At 42.0% G+C, this 22350-nt stretch overlaps 1 protein-coding gene across 1 annotated transcript; it reads right to left on the bottom strand.

The window, feature by feature from the left end:
* Positions 1 to 1827: 1827 nt before the first annotated feature.
* TMEM26 (transmembrane protein 26) lies at positions 1828 to 18055 on the bottom strand. The gene is made up of 6 exons (XM_082765400.1): positions 17743 to 18055; positions 14554 to 14632; positions 9695 to 9808; positions 8977 to 9197; positions 7841 to 7917; positions 1828 to 5498 (listed from the first exon to the last, which is right to left on the bottom strand). Exons 1-6 carry the CDS (start codon positions 17931 to 17933, stop codon positions 5131 to 5133), a joined length of 1050 nt encoding a protein of 349 aa, XP_082621526.1. The 5' UTR covers positions 17934 to 18055; the 3' UTR covers positions 1828 to 5130.
* Positions 18056 to 22350: the final 4295 nt, after the last annotated feature.

The following is a 22350-nucleotide window of genomic DNA, read 5'->3' as shown; positions in this document are numbered from 1 at the left end:
GTACTGAGATCTGGGAGATAGGCCCAGAAAGCAGCCTGAAATATAGACAGGAAAAAAAACAAAAACACAGCTGGAAATAGAGGATGATGTAGGAGTTCAAGTTGATAATTATTTTTTATAATGTTTCTTCCATTTCACTCTTGCCTCCTTAACATCTTTGCTTTTTTGCCATTGTGTCCCCTTTTTATTGCCTCACCTGTACAAATCAGGAATGTTTTTCTCCTTCATCTGGCAAGGTGGGCTTTGGTATTGGTGTTGGAAAGCTTCTTTCCTTGAAGAGCAGCATGGAGAAAGATGGAGAATTGAACCCAAAGACCAGTGCCAACTACTCTCTGCTCTGGTGATTCAAAGCTTACCTATTTTCTACTGATACGGAACAAAAGAAACAGCCTTATACCGTAGTAGATGCTAGTGTTCTGTTCTAATGAATTTTCAGGGTACTTTAGGATCTTTTTGTCTGACGGGTATGGAAAATATGCAGGTTGGTATTGATCAGACAACACACAACGCAAAGTGGCATGCTGGCGTGATCTGAAAAAAATCTCAATCTTTTGTACACATATCTTGATATTCTCGTAAAATTGGGACAGAAACAAAAACTTTTTTTGCTTTCTACTAAGAGTATTGGGGGGGTGCTCTTTTTTAAAGTATAGAGCAGTAGTTTATAAAATCATAAAATATAGATCATACACTCTATCAGACATAGGTGCTTTCATGCGAGATTCTCTTAGAAAAGAGTCCAGATTTCCTTTTTTTTTTTTTTTTTTTTTTTTTCCCATGCGCTCTCATGCAGTTGATTTCCAAAGCATTAACTTCCCTGGAAGTTAGCTATACCATGGCAGCTACCCATTCCTCCTTCATGGTGTAAGCAAGAATTCACAGGTTACGCACTGCAAAGAATCTAAAATACATTCCTGGACATGTAATCTTGTAACAAGAAGCCAGTTGAACCTGAGCATTCCCGATCCAATGATTTGTATGTACAGTTTGATGGCCATCTGCAAGAAAGTAATAGCAAAATCTTTGCTAGCATTGTCAACCAGCAATTGTTCCAAACCAATATTTTTGTTTCACTTTAAAGTTGAACAGATGTAAACGTGATCTTGATAATAATTTCCAAAGATTTAAAAAATATAATTTTTGAGGGGGGAAATAATGGTTGGGTGGGTTTCATTCAACTGAGGAAACCTGGATGGAATGCCAGGGATCTTACAAAACTTCTTCTAAAATCAGTGTATTGTTCAGAGAGGACAGTATTCTTAGTATTTAGAGACATGAGCTTAAAGCATTTGTAATGCTTAAGCATTTCCGTAAGTGTTTTATGGACATCTGCAGTGTTTTCATCAGCAGTCTTGCACACCATAGCAGAAATACAAAGCTGCATCTGTTAGGTATTGCAGCATCTAAATGCATATACATATGTGTGTGTATCCTGCATGCAGATATTAGATCTTAGCTGGGATCACCGTGTGACTCGTGTTTGGAGGCAAAGGTTCTGAGTGAAGACAAATCTCTCCAGAGCAATGTGGCACTCACTGGAATTATTCTGGGCTTTCAAAGCAGTGGCTGCAGTCAGAATCTGGCCAAAGTAATTAACTTACGAAGGATGGGAAAGAAACGCAGCATGTGGAAGATGTAATTAATGTGAACATGTAACAGTCAGTTTTCACATAATAAATTGGCAGCTATGCCTGAGGTAACTGCCTTTTATTTGCAAAATACAGTTGGAAATTTGTAGACGTAATTGCACATTTTCTTCCATTTCCACATGGTGCAAGAGAACATGGTACAGTACAAATATCAACAGAAATGCAATAAAATAATGGCTACTGTTGCTTTTAATGTTTTTTTTTTTTTTTTTTTTTTTTTTTTTTTTCTTCTTCTTCTTGGCTCAGGGCTATGATCTTATTTAAACCAATGTCCAAAGGAAAGGAGGAATACATTTTAGCTCAGGAAAAGACAAGTGGCAAAACATTTTAGTGATTTTTAATATAGAATAATCTAAAAGGATAAGGCAGGAACAACCAGAATAAATAACAGTAATGGCTAGATATCTATTTGCAGAGGAGATTTAGTAATGTAATTCTCGTGACTCAAGAGTAAATAATGGCTAAGATAGATGTTCTGAAATCCTCCCAATTTGATGGCTTGAATTTTTCCAAGTCTTGAAAGCTTATCGCAGCTTTTCCTGAATAATGGGTGTGACACCAGTAGACACTGATGCCTGTAATCTTCAAGAAAATACATTCTCCTGCTTCCACAGAGCAGTGCTCTGGAAGGCTGCAAGATGACACCTGCACCCAGCTGCTGATTAAGCTTGCTCGAACAGCCTGCTGCTGAAGCCGCTCTGCCCTCCCGCTCAAAACGTTTGCAAGAGGTAGATGAAGATGGCTTGCAACTGAGGTTTGCTGCTGTGACCAAACATACAAACTTCAAGACTTTTTAATTGCCATCTGCAGGCTTCTCAATGAATTAGACAGTACTATGCTCTATCAGTCATTCCTGCTGCTACCTGGCATATGTGATTGCCCCTTCATGTGCAGGTGGGAGGGCAGGCTGCCCACCATTTAAGTGCTTGTCTGTTTCTGTGTTGTTTTTTATTTTTTTCCCTCCTGTTTTTAAGCAATCTGTTTGTCTTCAGCTGTGATGAGGAGGAAGAGTCCAAATCTATTTTATCCAAAGCATGAGGGAGGATCTAGCCTACTTTGTGACTGAACGGGGACTGGACCTCGTAGTAACAAACTAGCAGTGGAGTGAGATTTTTCTCACAGTAGGTCTGATTAGTAGCTTTACTACTGCTTAAAATGAAACAACCTGTAGACTAGGAAACACAGTTCTTTGTGTAATATTCGTGCTGTAGCTAGTCTCTGTATTCCTCACCCCAGGGGATCTTGCATTTGCTGCAGGCTGAGCCTGGTAGGCAGTTTGCTGAACTAAGCCTTTAAATAGGCAGCATATTTTTTTCTTTTTCTTTTTTTTTTTTTTTTTTTTTTTTTTGGGCTGGTGAATTTCAAATGATGCTCTAGGAAGGTCAGTACACTCCAAATTAATTAGCAAGGATCTCTTTAACATGATAATTACTATATCAGCAAGTGGTAAACTCAATGAATGTGAGTAGTCCTGGCTTGCATCAACAAGGAGATGTGTTGTAATTTGACCAGCTGATTCTAAATGCACTTTGGTGCGGAAGGCTTCAGACAGCACAGCTGGTCAGCAATAGCACTCTTGTCTTCTTTACCTATAGACTGGAGTTAAAATCCCAAATGAAGTTGCATTCCACTCTCCATATGTCAACCTTAAAACAGCATTGTGAATGACAATTGGCTTTTTTCCTCCTGCTGGAAAGAGGCCCAAAATGAGAAGAGCAGGAGGCGTTGCATGTTATTACTAAAGTACAAATGGTAGAAATCGCTACGAGGTGTATGAGACTTCTTTCTTTATGGCTTTTCTTGTAATGGAAGAGCCTGATCCTGCACAGAACAGATCATATGGTTTAACATCTCATAAATACTAACACAGGTTCACATGTTTGGGGATGTTTTAAATAGGTTCATTTTTAAATAGGTATATCTTTCAAAGAATAAACGTGCCATTGTTTATCAGGCTATTAATAAATAAGCATATGACTGCTGTGGTGGTCATAGAAACACTCTTACGCACTCCCAGAACCACATTCTGTCTTTAGATGGCTGAGGCTTTAGGTAAGACTGGGAAATTTTAACAACAGAAATTACTTTAATTAGGCCATTGTATTTGATAGTTTTTTTTTTTTCTTAATATGATTTTCTCATCTCATTAAGAATGAATGCAGAAATTTGTAAAAGCACCTGCCATTTTCTGTGAGCATATGATTTTTAGGCAGCCTTTAAAACATTGCTTATCTTTCAACCTGTATAAGCTAAGCCCAACAAGGACGTTGGTCTTAAACTGATGTAAAATGTTCATGGGAGAAATGAATCAGGCCCTATATTATTCACCCTAAATGTAGAACTAAATGCATAACTATTAGCCATTTCTTAAAAGTAGATCTTGACACTTGATAGACCAGATGACGTCTGAAATGATTTCATGGGGCTTCATGAAATGCTAAGCACAAGCCACAAATCTTCTGCTTAGATTTTCTGTCAAGTCTCTGTAGTGCCACCTTCTTTCTAGTTGGCTTGGCTACCTGAGATGCCTGAGAAAGGCCATTTAAAAAAAAAAAAAAAAAAAAAAAGAAAAATGGTGACACTTCAAAACTGCCCTCAACTTCAAACACAGTGCAGCATTAAAAACAATATTCTTTTTGGTTTATGTTCTGACTGATAGAAATAAAAATGCAAATATCTCTGTAGAAAATGTCTGGGTGACAAACACAGTCGTGTTCAAATGATCTGTGAGGATTTCATTATCATTTTAATATATTTTTATTTGTAAGGTTGAAATTATTCAGACCGTGCAGGTCCTAAGAGACAGCATGGTGTTTCATGGTGTTGCATAGCCTTTTGAAACTGAAAATCCACCAGAGGTGAGGTAACATTCAAAGAAGCTTTGAATTTTTTGAATGAACGATGTTTGGATGTCATAGTAACAGTACAAATCATGCCCCTTCACTTAGGTGTCTGCAGTTGTCACTGTAGCAGCTGCTTCCATGCACAGCAAACATTGTTTATCATGCTTAAGTTACAGCCCAACCACTGAAGTAGGGCTGAATGCTTCTGTTTCCCCTATTCCATGAGGATTTTTATCCTTCTTATCCTTCTATCTGAATACATGCAGGTACATATGTCAGCAGAGTGTCACCCAAGGTAATAACCAACCTTGTTAGTGTGCCAAACCTTCATTGCTACTACGAACTATGGCTACAAAATCCCTATGGATAATATAACAGGGAACTAGTCAAAACACGCCGAAATCCAATAGGATATAAAATGTTCCATTTCTCTATCTTTTGCTTCAGAAATTTCCCCTACAGTTCAGAAGAAATTGATTTCTTGGTGAACGAGATGGTTTATGTGCTCAAAGTCTGTTTGACCATAGAAATAGGCCAAGCCCTTTTGAGGAAGCTGTGAGAAATACAGTTGGTTTTGAGTCAGTAACTGTGCTCACTGGTCTTTTGATGGAGCTTGGGATTCCTCTCTCACTGGAAAATCAATGAACTTTCATTTCAGTATCTTGCTCAGCAGTAGCTTGAGTGCTGGCTTCATAAGGCTCACATGGGCAACAGCTGACTTCTCCTTTCCTGCTCTTCTGCAGAATAGTAGCACGGAAGTCTAATGTTATCACTGCCAAACGATACAGTTGTAGGGTCAAAACTAAGATGTTCTTAGCTGTAAAAAACACCAGCAACTGATTGAATATTCTGAAGTGGCCCATCAGGATTGAACGCACGATGAAGAAGGGTCCATCCTGTATGAACAAGCTGACCCCGATGTTCCACAGCTCCGCGCTGTACCTGCAGAACAGCAGGCTGGGGATCCGCCTTGCTGATGCAGTTGGTTTGCAGCCAATATGCTGTACTGGAAATAAAACACGTGTTAAAACAACTCTTTAAAACATAGGATTGGGTGAAGTGCAGCTTTTAGATACCCTGGATTATAAATGCCTTTGAGTGTAAACAGTTCAACATAAAGCACATCCCATTTCTGAGCTCTGTTTCAGTACAGCACACTAATCTCGTGTTAAGCAGGCACTTACGTGGTCTGCTGGAAAACACCAAAAAATTGTTTCCCCTTTACTATCCCACAAAGCTATCAGTGTTTATACACTTGAAAACAAGAAGTGGATCACTTAATACTTCTGCAACAACTTCCTAGATGCTTTTCTGTTGAATCGATGTGCCAGGCTAATATGCATCCTTAAAAAAACAAACCAATAAAATAAAATACCACAAACTGAAAAAATCCCTCGATGCTGAATGGGAACATCCAAAGCTGTAGCACCTCAGCTAGTTCCAGGTGAAGACCTTGATTTTAAAAGATTCCTGTTGCCTTTTCTATGTGTCATAGTAAAATCAGGTCATGTTTGAGGGTCAATATCAGGCATTATGGACAGGATGAAACTGTAGTCCCTGCTTGTCATATGAGACTTGAGCTACTGTTACTTGTTTGTAGCTTTCTGGACATCAAGTTGGGTGCAACAACTGGAACCTGTGCGGATGCATTCCCCTCAGCTATAATGACAGTGGTGAGCTAGAATGCTTTTGGTGGCACAGCATCCAGAGAAGGGTCATCAGAAGGCTTTGTGTGCAGTAACTATAGCTGCATCTTATGAAAATGCATATAGCTGAGCTGACCCATTTCTCAGGCAGTGTGATTTCATTAGCTTAAGACCTGTAGTTACTGGGATGCAGTAATAACCACCAAACATCGCAGCTTACCAAAATAACTCCATTGTTTGAGTCAGCTCTGGGAAAAGAAAAAAGATGAGACTCAAGAGTGGAAAATGAGTTGTCGAATGGGGAATGCTTTTTCTGAATCCACTAGGCAAAGCTTCGGCAGCAGCTAATTTTTTAATGGCTTTTGTGTCATTGTTGTTTAACAGTCCTACCTGCATTGCTGACATCCTATATTGTCTATGAATTGCTCTTTTAGGTCATGGTTGATGTGTGATTAAATGTTCTGATGCCTGAATGACAAGTAGTATCTGTGCAGCTGTATAGAATTACCTAAAACAAATTGTACCCATGGTAAATTTCAGGGTAGTGTGTTCAATAACTTAATTTTTAACTAGTAAATGTAATTAAATAAGCAGAAAAGCAACAGCCAGAGGAGAGGGGGAAAAAAAAGCACAGTGCACAGCTTAGTTCACTTAAATTAATGGTGTGTTTCTTTAAGCAGCGTTTGAATTTATCTCGGTAGTGGTGATGTATGTGTAGTGTTTTTGCCTTTTTTTTTTTTTTTTTAATTTGAGTGTTGTGTATCTGTAAGATAATGTATTTTACCAGTAACAGGAATTTTATCTGTGATAAATTGCATCAGCTTTCTCAGGAGGTGAGCAGCTGAGCTGAAATGCTGGAATATTTTCCTAGCTTCAGTGTTGAAAACAAAGTCTAATGCTGTCCACAAAGAAAAGGCTAATAAAAATGTCCCAGAATCATTTCTCATTACTTTATTCGTTCGTTATTTTAATCACCGTGTCAACCTAGTCATCAATTTTATATAAGATGCTGGTGAGGATAACTCATCTTTAGACTGGTATAGTTCAGCTGCAAACTTGCAGTTGGAGGCCAGAATGATTGCAACAGTTGGTGGTTGAGGAGGCTTTCCTTGTTCTCCTTTGATCTAGAGAAGCCCTTTCTGCGTATAGACAAATATCAGTTTGAGTAAGCTGAATGTTGGGCCTCTTCCTTTAGGATAAGCATGTACAGTCCCAACATCATATGGCCCTATAGGTTTCCTGTGAATAGCTAATTTCTCCAGTGATAACCTCTTCTGAGCCTGATACCTGTGCTCTAGGCTGTGCTGTTCCCGGTGCCTGAGGCTGGTTCCTCTCTCCATAGGTGCCAATAACCTGCCCAGATTGGAACCGTGACAGAATTCACAATCAGATCTAGTTCAAGAGCTTACACAGCGAAGTTTAAGGCAGTAACACGCAACCAGAGCAGATGCTTCAATACGGTACTGCAATACCAGTTTTCCTGGAAGTGGTTTTATCAAGGAGATCAGAGATTAGCCAGAAACAAATGGTTCCTCAAAAGAAACCACAGTGGTCTTTCAGCAAAAAGCCTTATTGTCTTTGTCATATGAATTGTTCTCCACCAGAAGTCCTGGGTAGAGCCCGTAGCGTGTGCACAGCCACGAGACATGCCAACAAAAACTTAAAACACTTGTTCTCTTCTTGTCTATGTGCAAGTACTAACCTGCAAGATCAAGTGGAAACTGTAACATACTCCAGGTCCATACAGCAAGAATTGCATTTAAGAGAACATAATTCTTCCTATGGGAGGGGAAAAAGCGATAACAGTGAAGATGCAGTTTCCTTATGTGGCAACAAAAATGTTTTCCATAGTATTTGGGATGTTATTTAAAGGGAGGTTAAGCCAGACAGTGATTGATTAATGCATGCGTCTGAGATGTACCAGTAAGACGAAGAAAACCAGGCAACTTTGGTGTGGAATTTCTGCTGTTCGTGCCACATGTTCCAGCTGTGTAATTACACTAAATATTTAATGCTGTTATAATGATAAGCATGTGGAAATAGACATGTGGCTCAGAAATGTCTTTACATATGTAATGATTACACATTCCTTGAGAGCCTGCAGCTTCTCTGCCAAGTGGGAAGGACCTCTCTTCCTCCTATAAAATCTTCTGTGCTATTAAAAATAATAAAATAAAAATACTGAATACTGTGTCTGTAAGAGGATGAACCTCTTCTCGGATTTTTTCTCTGTGATGGATGTTCACCATTCAGCTCTCAGTGCTGTGAGAGGGAGATGGGCTTACGTTCTCTGGGAGAGATTGCAATGTTGAAAATTCACACCAGAAATATTCTGCTCCCTTTCTTCTTATCTTTGAACGCTTTGTCATTCTATCACGCAGAAGAAAGTACATCTGAAACAACTAAAGAATCAACTTGGATAATGAATCACTAAAGCAAACTCTAGTTGCTTCCATGCCAGTCTAAAACAATTCATTAACCTGAAAGGTTTACTGTGTATCCAGTGTTTCAGCTCCTGTAGCTGCAAGATCTGACGCTGCATGGCAGTTATGCTAGCTGTTTGGCTCTTCGTACCCTTTTATTGTGATGGATGTGACATGCTTCTCTGCTGGCAATGGATGAGTAATCTCTAACAAAGCTCATAGGACTGTTATGTCTTTTACAGAGGGAAAGGCAAGAGCAGGAAAACAGAGCCCTTGTGTGTAGCTTTCTGTTATCTGTGGGAATACAGTTTGAATAATCTGGATACTGCAGACAGCCCGAACAAACTTTAAAAAAAAAACAACAAGCAACTCTTTTGCTCTGTGCAAATTATTTATGCCAGCAAATATTCCTTACCGCACATCCTTAATGTCCAGGGTTTCACTAGCAAATTCAAGTATATCTGCTGCTGTTCCCACAAACATGAGAAGCAGCTGAGACAATTGATCCCGCGTGATTTCCATCCCGATGGGGAGAAGCCATCTCCCAACTACTAGGAGCAGTAGGAAGGTCTGGTGGAGGGCCAGCGTCCATACAGTTTCACAGATCGTGGAGAGCTGATTCACTAAGACTTTAGCCTGTTTAAAAGACAACAGCAATAGCATACTGTAACTTCAGGAGACTGACACTAAAGATGGCATTCATCCTTCAGCCTGCTTTTGTTCCCTGTCATCTTGTATTAGAGCAGATAATTTCTATGCAGCAGGCATAATTTGAAAAAGGCATATTAATACCAATTTTGGGTAATGAATACTGATTCTTTCTCTGTGCTTTTTCTCCCATTCTCATTTTTCAGCTGAGCATTATCATTTGCAGAACTGTCACTGGACACTCTTTAAATTCAGTTAGATTCTGAGAACAATGAGACTTTCTACCAGCAATAACCATTCAGAATCTAACTGAATAGTTAGTACATGGTATAACGTAGGCCACTTCCACCATGTGGCTTTGTGAAACTAACATTTTCTTACTCCAGCGTGAGGAGGCTTCCCAAATAGTCATGACAGTCCTCTCTAATTGCTCTTTCCTTACACATTGTAAGATCTCTCTACTAGGAACAGGAAAGGTGTCCCACCGTCTGAATGATGTGGTGATCTATTCCCTCACTTCCATGACTGCTGTCTCTGGATTGATTGAAGTCTTGGTTGGTGACATTCACCTGACCAGCTCCAGGCTCATTACTGCAATACTGTTGTGAACAAAAACATCACACATGCATAAATGTCGTGCACAGGGAGCAGATGTGCTCTGTGGCTGGAAGAGACCTGTTTTGCCAAACTGCAGAGGGTTCGTTCGTAAAGTCAGTGGATGTTAACAAAGCTACATGCTTACTCTGACTGTAATTTCCCTCATGCTCAGAAGGGAGGAATTCTTCTGTGGGCAGGGGTGATGTGTTGGTAGGCCCTTGAGAAGCTATAGGATTGTGCCGATAAAGCTGATGTAAATTCAAAGGCTGATGGAGCGGGTGACACATTTGCTGTTAAGACTGCACCCTCTGAATGCTCTCTGCCTGAAGCTCTCTTCGACAGGCTGCTGGGTTTCCTACAGTCTCTCTCTGCCTAAAATGGTAAAACAGGGTAAAAATTGGGCATGGTTAGTCTGCTATCTTATACTTCTGGTCGGTCTCTACATCCAAACTTTTCAAAATTTGTTTCTTTTCCCTAGTGACAAGAAAAAAGGTTCTCTAAATGTGCTGTTTCATTCTTCTGTATGGTTTACCTCAAGGCTGAAATGGATAGAGTTGGGCTGGGGGGACACTTGGTTTGTGTTTCCCCTCTAAGGGAAATAATAACTAGGAAATAGAGGTTTTTGATATCTTCCATCCCTGCAGAGTGGAAGAAGTGGTGCTTTAGTTTTCTCAGACACCGGTTACTTGGAGAAAGTAAATGTTGGCTAAGGCATACTGTTACGTGGAGTGCAGTTAGCCGTGGTGAGGCTGGACTGAGCACTGAGGAGTGCAGTGCCATGCTGCTTTCTGCTTCACCCCATGGCTGGTCCTGGAGCGTCTGGGGAGTGGTTTCTAAAATCTGTCTTCATAACAACCCCTAACATTTCATTGTAATAGAAAAGGGATAATTAAAAAATCAAACCATGCTGTCATTAAAGACTTCTATCCTACTTGTGCCAGAGAACACCAGATGATTTGCATTTCTCCACTGGGCCCCCCACCATTTTATTGCACGAGGAGTGATTTTCTGCAACAATTGGAATGTGTTTGAGTGCATGCTGAGTAGCTGTATTCAGCATAATGCCTGCCAATATGCAGGGAACATTTTCCAGCAAATGTCACATTTGAACAAATTTTGGATTCCACTCTGATGCTTTCCTTGGTCTCTGCACATGTCTCAGTGAACACTGCCTCTTGCTTGATGATGTTGTAGAGAAATGGAGCGACTTCCTGTGGCCTGAAAAATCAGGAGGAAGTCCTTGTTGCTTTTGTACGTGGTGAGAAAGGCTCTTAAACTGAATGCCTGGCTTATTTGGACAGTGGGTGTGTGCACGCTGAAAGACTCACACACAAATGGGGGGAATATTTCCATTTGGAGGAGGGAAGCCCGAATTATGGGGCATGGAGACAGCGACAGGGAGGGGCTGGGGTTCTGCCCAGCTACAGCCTTGTAGGGCTGATCTCCTGGGTTAGCCCTGCAGCCCATGGAGAGCAGGAGAAGCAGCAGATTGTTCAGGGGATGTTTCAGAAGTGGAAATTAACTGGTGCTCTGGAGAAGCCTATTTATCTATTGCCTGTAGGAGAAGACCGAAGCCTCCAAAGGCCAGCCTTTCTGAGCAGCTCCCACAGGCAGTGCGATGCAGTTGGTCAACAAGACCGTGACTTCAAACTATTGTGTAAGAGAAATAACCGCCCCAGCATATTAAGAAGTGAGTATCTACCTTGTTACAAGTAGCCTGGGTAGGGCAAAGGGACTGATACCTTGTGCTGGAGGGGAAGGCTAATTCACCTCGACAGCCTTTGGCTTGTCAGCAGGTCAGCCTTCAAGCCCTCTCCTCTGCCCCTTGCCCAGTGTGGCAGAGTGAAGAGGGGAGAGCTATGAACTTGCATTAAAATTCAGAGTTTGGGGGTTTGGTTAGTTGTTTTTAAAAACCCTATTAGGGAGGAATTTGCCAAATTTGAGGCTTGCCCTGCTGCAGGGGGACAGAGTAAAGCTCTCATGCTCCATGTTTCTGCATGGCTGTGAGGGGCCTCGTTTCATTTTTCTAGTGGTACACAGGCACAGAGAACACTGCTTTAAGAAAACCAGTTCACTTTATTAGTATCTTTTGTAGGCTCCTTATATGTGAATTTTTTTGAAACCATTCCTGGCGTGATGGGAGGTTGCTATTTCAGTGGAAGGCTCCATGGATGCTGACTGAATGGTGCTCCTCAGGGCGGGTCTGTGTGTCTCAGACTGCAGGCAGGAAATGGAGAGCTGCTTCTGCAAAGCCAGGCATTTAAACAGACTCCCAATTTTCGTTTAAGTACCTTCCTATCTTGTTTTAGTTAGTTCTTCTGAATGCTTATTAAGTGGTGACTCACTTAAAAGTTTGGAGAGGAGCCTTTATGTTACATTATCTATATGCATGTAGATAGGACTGCTGGTGCCAGGCATATTTGCCTAGCTAATTATGTGTATGCAGTGACTTAATGGGGATGTGACAAGGAAGAAGGAAAAAAACTAAGCCTCATAGGCAGCTGATAAATGTAGTTTTCTTGCTTACTTCTACAGCCTAGTTACTCCTAGGTATCGAGATGTGTATGTAGCTAAACAAAGCTGCCAAGTTTTTTTCTATGCAAAAATAAAACAGGAAATAATTGTACGCATTTTACAGCACTTCTATCTTAATTCTCTTCTGGAAGAGTGATATGACAGAACTTTAGTTGGTAAGGGAATCTGATGTCAGAAAGAAGCTGAGGGAATGGGCAGAAATTATCAATTACTTCTTTAATGTTCAAGCTTTGAGTGGGTAAAAGTAATTGCAAGGTTTGCCAGGTATCTGTGTTACTAGAAAGCTGGCTATTGCCCCGGCAGTCAGGTGAGCTTTGCTGAAGGGGGTCAGCTCTTGCTTTCTGCAGCAGTACTGCAGCAGGTGTTTGAAAAGCTAAGAGGCACTTGTTCATTTGAGATCTTACACTTTATGAAGAAAGAGTGGTTATTTTTAATAGATTAAATGGTTTTAATTTTCTTGCCACTCTGTTTTGCTGACAGAAATTTTTTTTCACTCAGTACAATTGAATTTCCTTTATAGCATTTCTTCCCAAAATGTATTTCATCCCCAAATACCTCACTGCAAAGCAGTACTTTCTATGCAGCCCATACTCCACTGGTGATAGATGAATGGTATTACTTATGTCTACTTCTGCGGTGCTCAGAGGCAGAATTGCCTCAGTCTTCAGAAGGAAAGACTGCGTATTAGCACATGCCTTAAATAATAGCACCAACACTTCCTCTTAGGGATCCACTGGGAGATCAAAATTCTGCTACCTTAAAGACCACAAACTGTTTCGATGGTGTGTATATATGAAATGTGTGGATCTAGTGACTGCGTAATTACCCATTCTGCTAGTATTTTAATAAGGAAAATCTCAGCAATACTTTAGCATGCACAATAGTACTTGTCTGGGTGCTGCATTTTGAGGTTAATTGTTAGGAGGGCTGCTCCCCTTCTGGAGGTATTGTTTTCAAATCTATTCGAGTGTGCATTTCCAGAACTCTCCATCCTATCTCTCCAGGTATAAACTAAGCTGTTAACTTGATGTACTTCCTCTTTAATTCACAGTAGCAGTATATCAATAAGAACAAAGTATGCCATGTTCTAACATCATTTTAGGAAATAAACTGCTGCCTCTGACTACAAAATTAGCCTGTTTCTTGGACCAGATTTAACTATGACAAATGTTCTCAATATCCACATTACCTGTCTGTGACTGTTTAAGGAGATTTGGCAAAGCAAGAAGACAATAAATTCCTGCTGCTGTATTTAGAAAAAGCCTCAGGCATTTTCAGTGTAAACACAATTTTGAATATTTGATTATGCTTCTGTGGGCTCTAACAATGTTTCAAAGGAGAAAATGAGGCACTGTGTCTCCTTAGTCTAATTTATGTATTTTCTTCTGAAGCTTTTTCTCTTACTCCTACTAGACCCCTTTTTGCCATGGTTGTGCATTACCAATATGTGCAACTCCGGGGACATAGCAAATGCCCTTTTCACTATATAGAAGTGTTATGGGGACTCTCAGGCAGCCTGCATGGGGAGGTGCAGGCTCTGTCTTGGCCCTAACTGACCCCATCTGGCACAAGAACAATTCATTTTAAAAGCTCCGCTGCATGTTTGGGTCCTGAAGTGGAACCCAGACACCCCCTTCCCAGATCACCGTACAGCACAGACAAGGAATATAAACACAGACAATTTACAACATGTCAGCAAATCTGTTAGCAATCTGTGAATATTCTCCTAGGTTGCAGTAAACACGAGGTAATTTGAGTTTAAGACCCCTTTCATTGATACCTGCCTCAATTTTGGCTTGCTTGGAATTGTGATGCCTGCCTTTAAGTGCCATGAAACTCGTACTTTTTTTTTTTTTTTTTTTTTTTTTTTAAATAAAGGCCTCTAAAGCAATTAAATTTTGTCACCATGCTGGAAAAGATTAAAGCTGGTAACCTGGGGCTGAAGGGCTATGTTTCAAACTTCTAGTCCTCAGTTACCCAGCTGAATAAGGGTCTCATTTTAGCTAGGAAAAAGGTTGATTACTTGATATTTAGGAAATGCACAGTGGTCCATAGTCCCAGCTGGTCTATATGTAACATTATGCAATTTTATGTAATGTCCCAACAGTATAAAATGGAAAACTGGAACAAGGTCTGGCATGCATTCCCAATTACTACCCATCAATTAATTCATCGATTTCCAGGCAGTCCCATCTTGTCTGATAATACATACCTGTGTCCCGTGATGAATTTCTAGTAGCCATAATGATGGTACTGTGCAAATCAGATATAAAAATATCGCTGGTGAAAACCTGCAAAGGAAAAGAAAAGATAGCTTGGTATTCTATCACATCGTAAACCCCATGTATCCTATCATTAGCTGAGTTGGACCTTGAGAATGCTACTTTAGTTACAGCTCATTTTAACTGCACATAAGAGTTGTTATTCTTGCTGAATTCCTCATGCTGTCAGTTACAAATGATAGCGTTTTTGTAAATCCAAGATCATATGTAGTTTATTTAAAATCTTTTTTTCAAAAACCAACCAAAGGCTTTTAGCTGTTTAGATCTCCATCACTGCATTCTCTGTATTTAGAACAAACAAACAAGAAAAATATTTAGCTAACATACTCTTTCAGATCTCCTAAGGGTGAATCAGTAAGTTGAAAGGTAGAAACAGTATCAGTTTGCCTAAAACAAGCATTTCCTCAGTAAGGCATCTTTAGGGCAGGCTAAAAAGCTTGATGAAAATGGGCCTTGGCCTTGTTCCCCCACTTGCACTGCCAGTTATCTAATCTTTTTAGGATTTCTGTCTCTTGTTCATTTTTCTAGTCACTCTCCTGTATAATTTGTGATGGTGATGCTTTAAGATCTTTAGCTTCTTGAGCTGAGCTCATTCAGACATACTGGAGAAGTTTCATTACTAATCCTGTAAGTACTGATTCAAAGGTTGCTGATGTTTTCTTATAAAATGTGACTTTTTGGGGGCAATTCTTATCCTTTTGGATTAGGAAAGAGTTTCTCTGATGCAACTGATGGTGCATCTAGCCCTGGTGTAGTGCAGAGGGAGCATCACAACAATACTGCCAAGATGCACGGCAGCCTTTGCATTGTGTGGATGGAGCAGTGGGGCCAAACTTCGGATGCTTGCTTGACTCCCTCTGTCCTACACATCTGGTAGTGAATTTAAATGGCTTATAATCGTGTAACTGCAGCAACATTTTGTTCAAATATTGTTGCATGTATTGTTACATCGGATCCGGATAGGAACTACTTTTGTTTTTGTAATTATGACTTTTCCAGTGGAGATTAAACTTTGAGGAAGAAAAACACAACCAAAGAACTCCTCAGGAAAATGACTGGGTTACTGAGCTGCTATAAAGTGTTTCAACCAATCCCCTTTACATAAGATAGTCCTGGGTCATTGTGTGTTGGTGGTTTGGGGTTTGTGGTATTGGTTTTCTGCTGCTTGTTTGTTTTCTCTATTTGTCTTTTTTTTTTTTTCTTCCCCTCTTCATCAAACTCAGTTGTTCTGTGGGGTTTTAGCCTGCTTATTTTGGGAGAGAACACACCTCTTGATTGAATGGGAGAAGTACTCTGTTTTACAGTATTTCCTGTAGGAGCTGAGTACATGAAAAATCCATCCAGCTGGCAGGTTAGCAATGCTGAGCTAATGATAGCAGATCAGGCCAGGAAAGCTCAGGAGCTTTAACCCTGCTTTTCTTTCAGAAAGAGCAGTCTAGAGCAAATACTGCTTGGCCAGGTGCATAATGTTACTTTCTCCACATGTGCCATGTAATTATTTAGGCTGGTGTAATAAGTAACTGTCTTTTGTCAACAGCGAATAGAAAGAATATGAGGCTGTCAGAGGCAGGAGAGTTCTGTGGCACAGACTGTCCTTTGCCTGCACCAGTAGACATCTAGGGAGGTATTTCTGTAGATGGAGTTGATACTACCCGGTTTGAGTGTGGCAGTTTTCCACGAGGGGAGGAAATTACCCTGCTGTGATTAGATGCTGCCCATTTGTCTGCAGTTCTTACCTATAATATACTTTACTGTTTCTTAGAGTGCTGGACCACATCCATTTTCAGAATTTCCTGCTAGCTAAATTTAGCCCAGACTTCTAACATGCACGTTCATTAGAAAGGATCTGCTTTCCGTATCTGTTTTTCCTTTGGATCTTCCAAAAGTGGGCTTAGCAAGTGTTCCTTCATGAAGTGTCATCTGCCTCTTCCTCTCCCCAGTGAATCAGGTCTGCTCCCTCTGCCTCTGTCTTATAAATGTGTGTTTGGAGTTCTGCTGTTGTTAAATTTTCCTGTATCCCAGACTTCATCACTGCTTTTATTACGTTTACATTTAGAGCATGGAACACTCGTGTGAATTGTCACACAACACTGCTTCTGTTATAATGAGTTTCCCAGGTTGCAACAGACAGGAATATAAGGCCACTGAAATACTCGGTTTTCTTGCCTTGGACTTATCCCAGGGGCCTGCCTGCAGTTTGAGGTTTTTAAAAATTAAAGGTCCTAATGAAACCATTACAATTAGTTACATGAGCACTCTTTTCACAGAGCTTTTGTTTTGGCTGCCTGATCGTGCTGATGAGCTGTAGCAGGCTGCAGTCATTCCGTACATGCACGTAAAAGCCCATGTGCTTGGGCAAACTCTGTGGCTCTAACTTTTTTTGTCCATTTCTTAGGAAGCCTCTCCTGCATGAAGGCTGCCCTCTGGAATAGCCTCTCAAATTCAAATCCAAATACCGAAACCCCTGTCACTGCATTGTGAAAGAGATTTCACAATGCTCATCATTTACTTGTCACTGAGTTTTGGTTTGTGCACGAGCACACTGTTGGCACTGTTGCAAGTAGCAGGGACAGGGAATGCAGTCCCAGGGAAAGAGGTGCCCGCAGGGAGCAGCGGGGTGGGTAAGAGATGGGGGCATCTGCACAGAGCAGCCGCATGGCCCCCAGCATGGCCCCACACCTCCTGCGTGTGCTCCCTGCCAGGCTGTGGCATCGGAGGGGCCCGGTGACCCTGCAAGGGGTGCCTGCCTCCCCTCTACCCATGCCCCAGGGTCAGCAGCTCTAGAGCACGTATCTTTTGCCGGCAGCAAAGTTCCCACATTTTTCAGCTGTTGGTACACACACAGAACTCCACAAAGAGCGTGTCCCAAGCAGTCTTCTGCAAAAATGCCCCTCCTGACAGCCCTCTGGATTTGACCACGGACTAGCCAGGGCATTGCCACTCTTCCACCACCCTGGGTTTTGCAGGGGAGAAAACGCAGCTCCCTGGAAGTGTGGCAGAAAGAAAGCCAGGGCAGCTGTGCTCGCAGGCAGCAGCTGCAGAAGGCAGCCCCACATCTGCAGCAAAGTACATGCAAAGAAGCAAGAGGGGCTCCGTCGGAGCCGGCAGGGTATGCTCACCATTTGTAGCCTCTGCCTTGCTTAAACTTGAGGGTGAGCCCTGTCTCCAGGCACAGGAGAAGATTGAGCAGTGCCAGCAGCCAGTACTTGGGTTCTTTCTTCACTTCAGTCACTCTCCAGACCCCGATGAGGGAGTGCAACACAAAGAGCAGGCGAGTAACCAGAGCATTGAGCAGCACCATCAGCTCCATCCTGGACCAGTCCCGCTCCCCTTCTCCCGCACTGCAGGGGCCCGGCGCTTTTTAGGAAATCTGGGAAGTTGCCCTGGGAATCACCGCAAAGCCTGCACGCCGCAAGCACGCAGATCTCTCCTCTTCCATCTCCACAAAGGGGCCCATTATGACAAAAAAGCAAGAGCATTGCCCCTCCCCCAGACTTCCTGAAAACTTTTTAAAGGGAAGAAAAAAAAAAAAATCTCACGCTTACAAGCTGGAGTGGTTTGCAGTGCTCAGTGCAGCTCTGACCGTGCTAAGATGGGGGCGAAAAGAGTTTCTTTATGTCCCTTCTCTATCATCTCTCAGGGACTCAAGGCCAGGGAAATTTCTGCCTTGCACAGCTCCCATCCCTCTGCTAGCCACACTTGCGGCTCTTATCTCACAGACTCCCAGAAAGAGACAAAATGTAAGAAGCATTATGAATTTGAATCGTCCTTGCTAAAACTTCCACTGTGTTACTGAGGCTGCAAAACCCTCTTTACTCTCCCCTCCCCCAAAAAAGCTATAATGCATATTTGGTGTCTTTTAAAGTTGCTCATTTAACATTGCAATGCAGAAAGCAGAGACTATGTGCTTCACTACTGGAATCTGTGTGCAGACACATTGAGGTGCTGATTAGTGTGAGCAAATTGATTAAATTTCAGTACTGGTTAGCTTTTCTGACTTCTGGTGCTTTTAAAATAACTCACGTAATTGAATAACCTACAGTCTGGTTCAGGACTGAGAATCAACCCCAGTGTGAGGAACTCCAGAAACATTAGTTACTCAATAGGACTTACACGAAAATACACCGAAGTTTGACGTTAGGTCAAGCTACCTCTGCAATGAGCTCTAGTATCTTCCATGGGAACAATGTATAAAGTACAGAGCACAGTAAGAGTTGCTTTGACGTTTCTCATGGTTGAATTTGTATTTGAATTTACACTTCTGGAACTAAAAAGAAATGTCCTCTTGATGAAAATTGTCACTTGCTCCAGTTTTGTGTTCATTTACTGCCGAAGCACTTAAATTGAGATATGCCATTGTAAAACACCGATGCAGAATCAAATACACGGAACCTACTATGAGCCTCCAAAGGTCTAGCTTCCTAGCTGATTTAAGTATCCTGTTCTACCTCAAACAGAAGGAGATATTCTTCTGAGAGCTTTTTAAGAAGGGATTTTTCCACAAGTGTTCATCACCACGAAACCGAGCCTCTTCCTCTGTGAACCGCTCGCAGCAGTGCTGTCCAGCCACCCTCACCGGGGGTGGGGGTGATGGGGAAGAAGACTATTTAAAAATAACCCTGCCCTCAGAAAGGAAAACAAAAGGCCCTTCCACAGTATAGATCACTCACTAAGGAAATGCCTGAGTAAATAAATGGGCTGTGCAATGTGCCTTTTTCAAGCAACAAAATCAGGTTCCTCATGCTCAGAGGAAAGCAAATCCAAGTCAAGGGCCTAGCACTGATAATCCCCTGCCAACAGCCACCCTCCCATATCATGTCCTGACTGCTGTGGGTTCATAGCCCTTCCGCTAGAGTTAAGGTCAAACCTAACTGGAGAGGAAACAGGGAACAGACAGAACTGAGAGATACTCCTCGCTGTGAGTGCTTGATGTCTAAGAAGTGACATGGGGGAAACGTGTTCTAATTGTTCACGGAGATCCTGACAGCACAGACTTGTCACAAATTGGGAACAGTGATCAGTGTGGCAGGCCCGTGGTGGTGAATATTCGGTAAGGATGCAGTGAGATTTGCTGGGAGGTCAGCAGTTCTGTGTGTCAGACACGTCAGACTTAGACTGTTTAACCAGCTAATCTCATCAGTGGGCAGTCTGGGCTCCACATGGGTGGAAGTCCCAAACCTACGTAGGAAGATAATCTTGACTCTGCCTAGCTGACCAGCAGACCGTAATGGCAACACAAGGCTGAGTAAAGGAAGGAAGTAAACAGAATAACAGAAGTCATCCATATCTGTCTAGATGGGGCAAAAGTTACATCCAGTCTTGACAGTGTACACTTCCAGATGTCTCAGTAGCTGTTTGGTGGAGCAAGTGGTTCAGGAGCCTATGAGGACAAGCCTTGACTTTAATCCTGAATGGTTTACAGGATATGATTTAGACAGTAACAGCTGAAGAGCCCCACTTGAAATTGGGGATCCTGTCTGCTTAGACTCAGCATCCTGGCAGGGCTAAGAAAAGCCCCTTCTCTACCACTGCTGGGTTCTGCTTCAAAAAGGAAAGCTAGTCACAGATCAGGAAGCCTGTTCAAAGTCAGACAGATGGAGGACCTAATTCTTTGTAGGGACTCTGGACAATGCTTCTGTAGATCACTGGGAGCTGTGTATCAAGAAAAAATTGAGAAAGAGTGAGAGGAAGCCAACATTGGCAGAGTAAGTGAGATTGCAGGAGCAAGAAGGAGTCTTTCAAAAATCTGAATTTACATCAAGATGAAGAAAACTGAGAAGTTAATAAACTCTGGCAAATTAAAGGTGCAAACATAGTAGGGCTGGTTCAAGGAGTGCAAGGGGACAACTGAAAAAAAAGTGTAATAACTAAAAATCTGTTATCTGGTCAAACACATCAGGAGCAGGAAGCACAGCAGGGAGTTGTTGGGTCAGCTGATGGCCAGGTAGCACAGAAGCCCTTGCAGGGAGATAAGACTGTGCAAAAGGTGCTGATGAGCTCTTTGGAGTCGTACATGAGCACATATGCACATTACAGCATGGGACTTCTGCATGAAAGTTTTCAGAAGCAGTGTTTTCTTTTCCTTATAACGTTGTATTTACTAACGTTCCACTAATTCTGTTCTTTCTATTGTTTCTCTACTGATTTTCCCCATACAATTGTCAGGCTAGGGAGTACTTAGGGAAGAAACTTCGTGTTTACCTTGTTCTCGTACTCCTTCCCCAAGTACAGAGTTAGGCTGCTGTTAGAAACAATGGAATATAGATGGACATTTGTTCTGATCCAAGGTGGCTACACTACTTTCTAGTCTGAAAGAAATGGACCTAGAGCGAGAGAAGGACAGTCTGTGGCCATAGTAGGTTGGTAGTGTTGGTTAGATCCAAACTCAAAGCAAGACGGATGTCTGTAAGGAACTCTCTGCTGATGATATGCCCTGTCCTGTTTCTGTTTGGAAACCTTTTCCATGTGAATGCTGAGAATTGTCCGTATCTGGGAGCCTTTGAGGTTTAGATGCTTCCAGATGAGCTGCTGTACTCCTGCAAATCCTGGACACGGTGGTATGAACACACAGGGCGTGGGATTTTCATCCAAGGCCCATTGGCAAGAGTTACCGCATGTTGGTGTTCTTTATGGTAGCTAACTGAAGTGGGTCTGATGTGTTAGGGAAATGTTAGACCTTCTCTTCCAAGAAAAACGTCAGTGAGGGAAAATCCAGTGGAGAAGAGCAAGAATGTTTATACAACTTATTCCTTCAATAAAAACAAATGGTACACATTTTAAAATCACGGTTGGTGTCCTTACTAAGTTGAAGTGCTTACAAAATCAAAGGAGCCCAGGTTGCAGCACCTGGAGGACTCCCATTTCAGACAGGGATGCAGGGATTGGAAATCCTGTGAAGAGGAATCCCAATACTGAAGTTCAGGCTAGTGTTTGAGGACTGTGGGACTTTTTTGTGTGTTAGCATGCACTTTTTTAAAAGAAGATATCAACAAAGTCTATGAACAGAGGAGATGATCTCGGAATTGTATCTCTTTCTTATAAACCGGAAAGTTTGGGCAGTGAAATGTGGGGGCAGTGGCTATTTGCTATCTTCCGTTCAAGAGAATTTGTACTTTTGATTTACAATATTCACAAACAATTAAAGGGTATTAAGCAAGTAGCTGAAGGACTAAGGATGAGAATCAGTCATAAATTAGCTGCAAATCAGCAACGTTGTTCTGCTGTGGAGGAGGCAGGCCAGGCTGTATAAACAGACCTGAGCCTGCCAGATGTGAGTTCCTGCCTCAGCCTTCCTCGGTGCTGGGAAGGACCTCAGCTGAGCTGCCCTAATTCACGTGTTGCGCTTCCAAGAGAGCTGTCTGGTGGAGTGTCCAGAGAAGAAAGACTGAGGAAATTGAAATGGGGTGCTCTGATTCAGTCTAGGGAAAGCAAAACAAAACAAGGGGAGATGGAAATGGCCAAGTGTTCGGAGGGCTTCTTCAGGGAGGCCAGGAACAACCCCTTTCCAAGCCCAAAGCATACGGAAGGAAGTAAAAGGCACAAGCAGCAGGCGAGATTACAATTAGGTGTCTGGAGACACGTCCTGCTAGGAAGGACAGCAAAGCACGGACACAGATTGAGCAGAGAGATTTCGAATCTCTGTTGTTGAAGGCTTCTAAGCATAGATTAGGGAACCATCTGTCAGGAATGACAGCAGTTGAGTTGGAAACACGTTTGGGCGGAGGGCT

Source organism: Aythya marila, assembly GCF_965140915.1.
Source record: "Aythya marila genome assembly, chromosome: 7".
Classification (NCBI taxonomy): Eukaryota; Metazoa; Chordata; class Aves; order Anseriformes; family Anatidae; genus Aythya; species Aythya marila.
The sequence above is the reverse complement of the archived record's forward strand: the minus strand, read 5'-3'. Positions and strand labels throughout refer to the sequence as shown.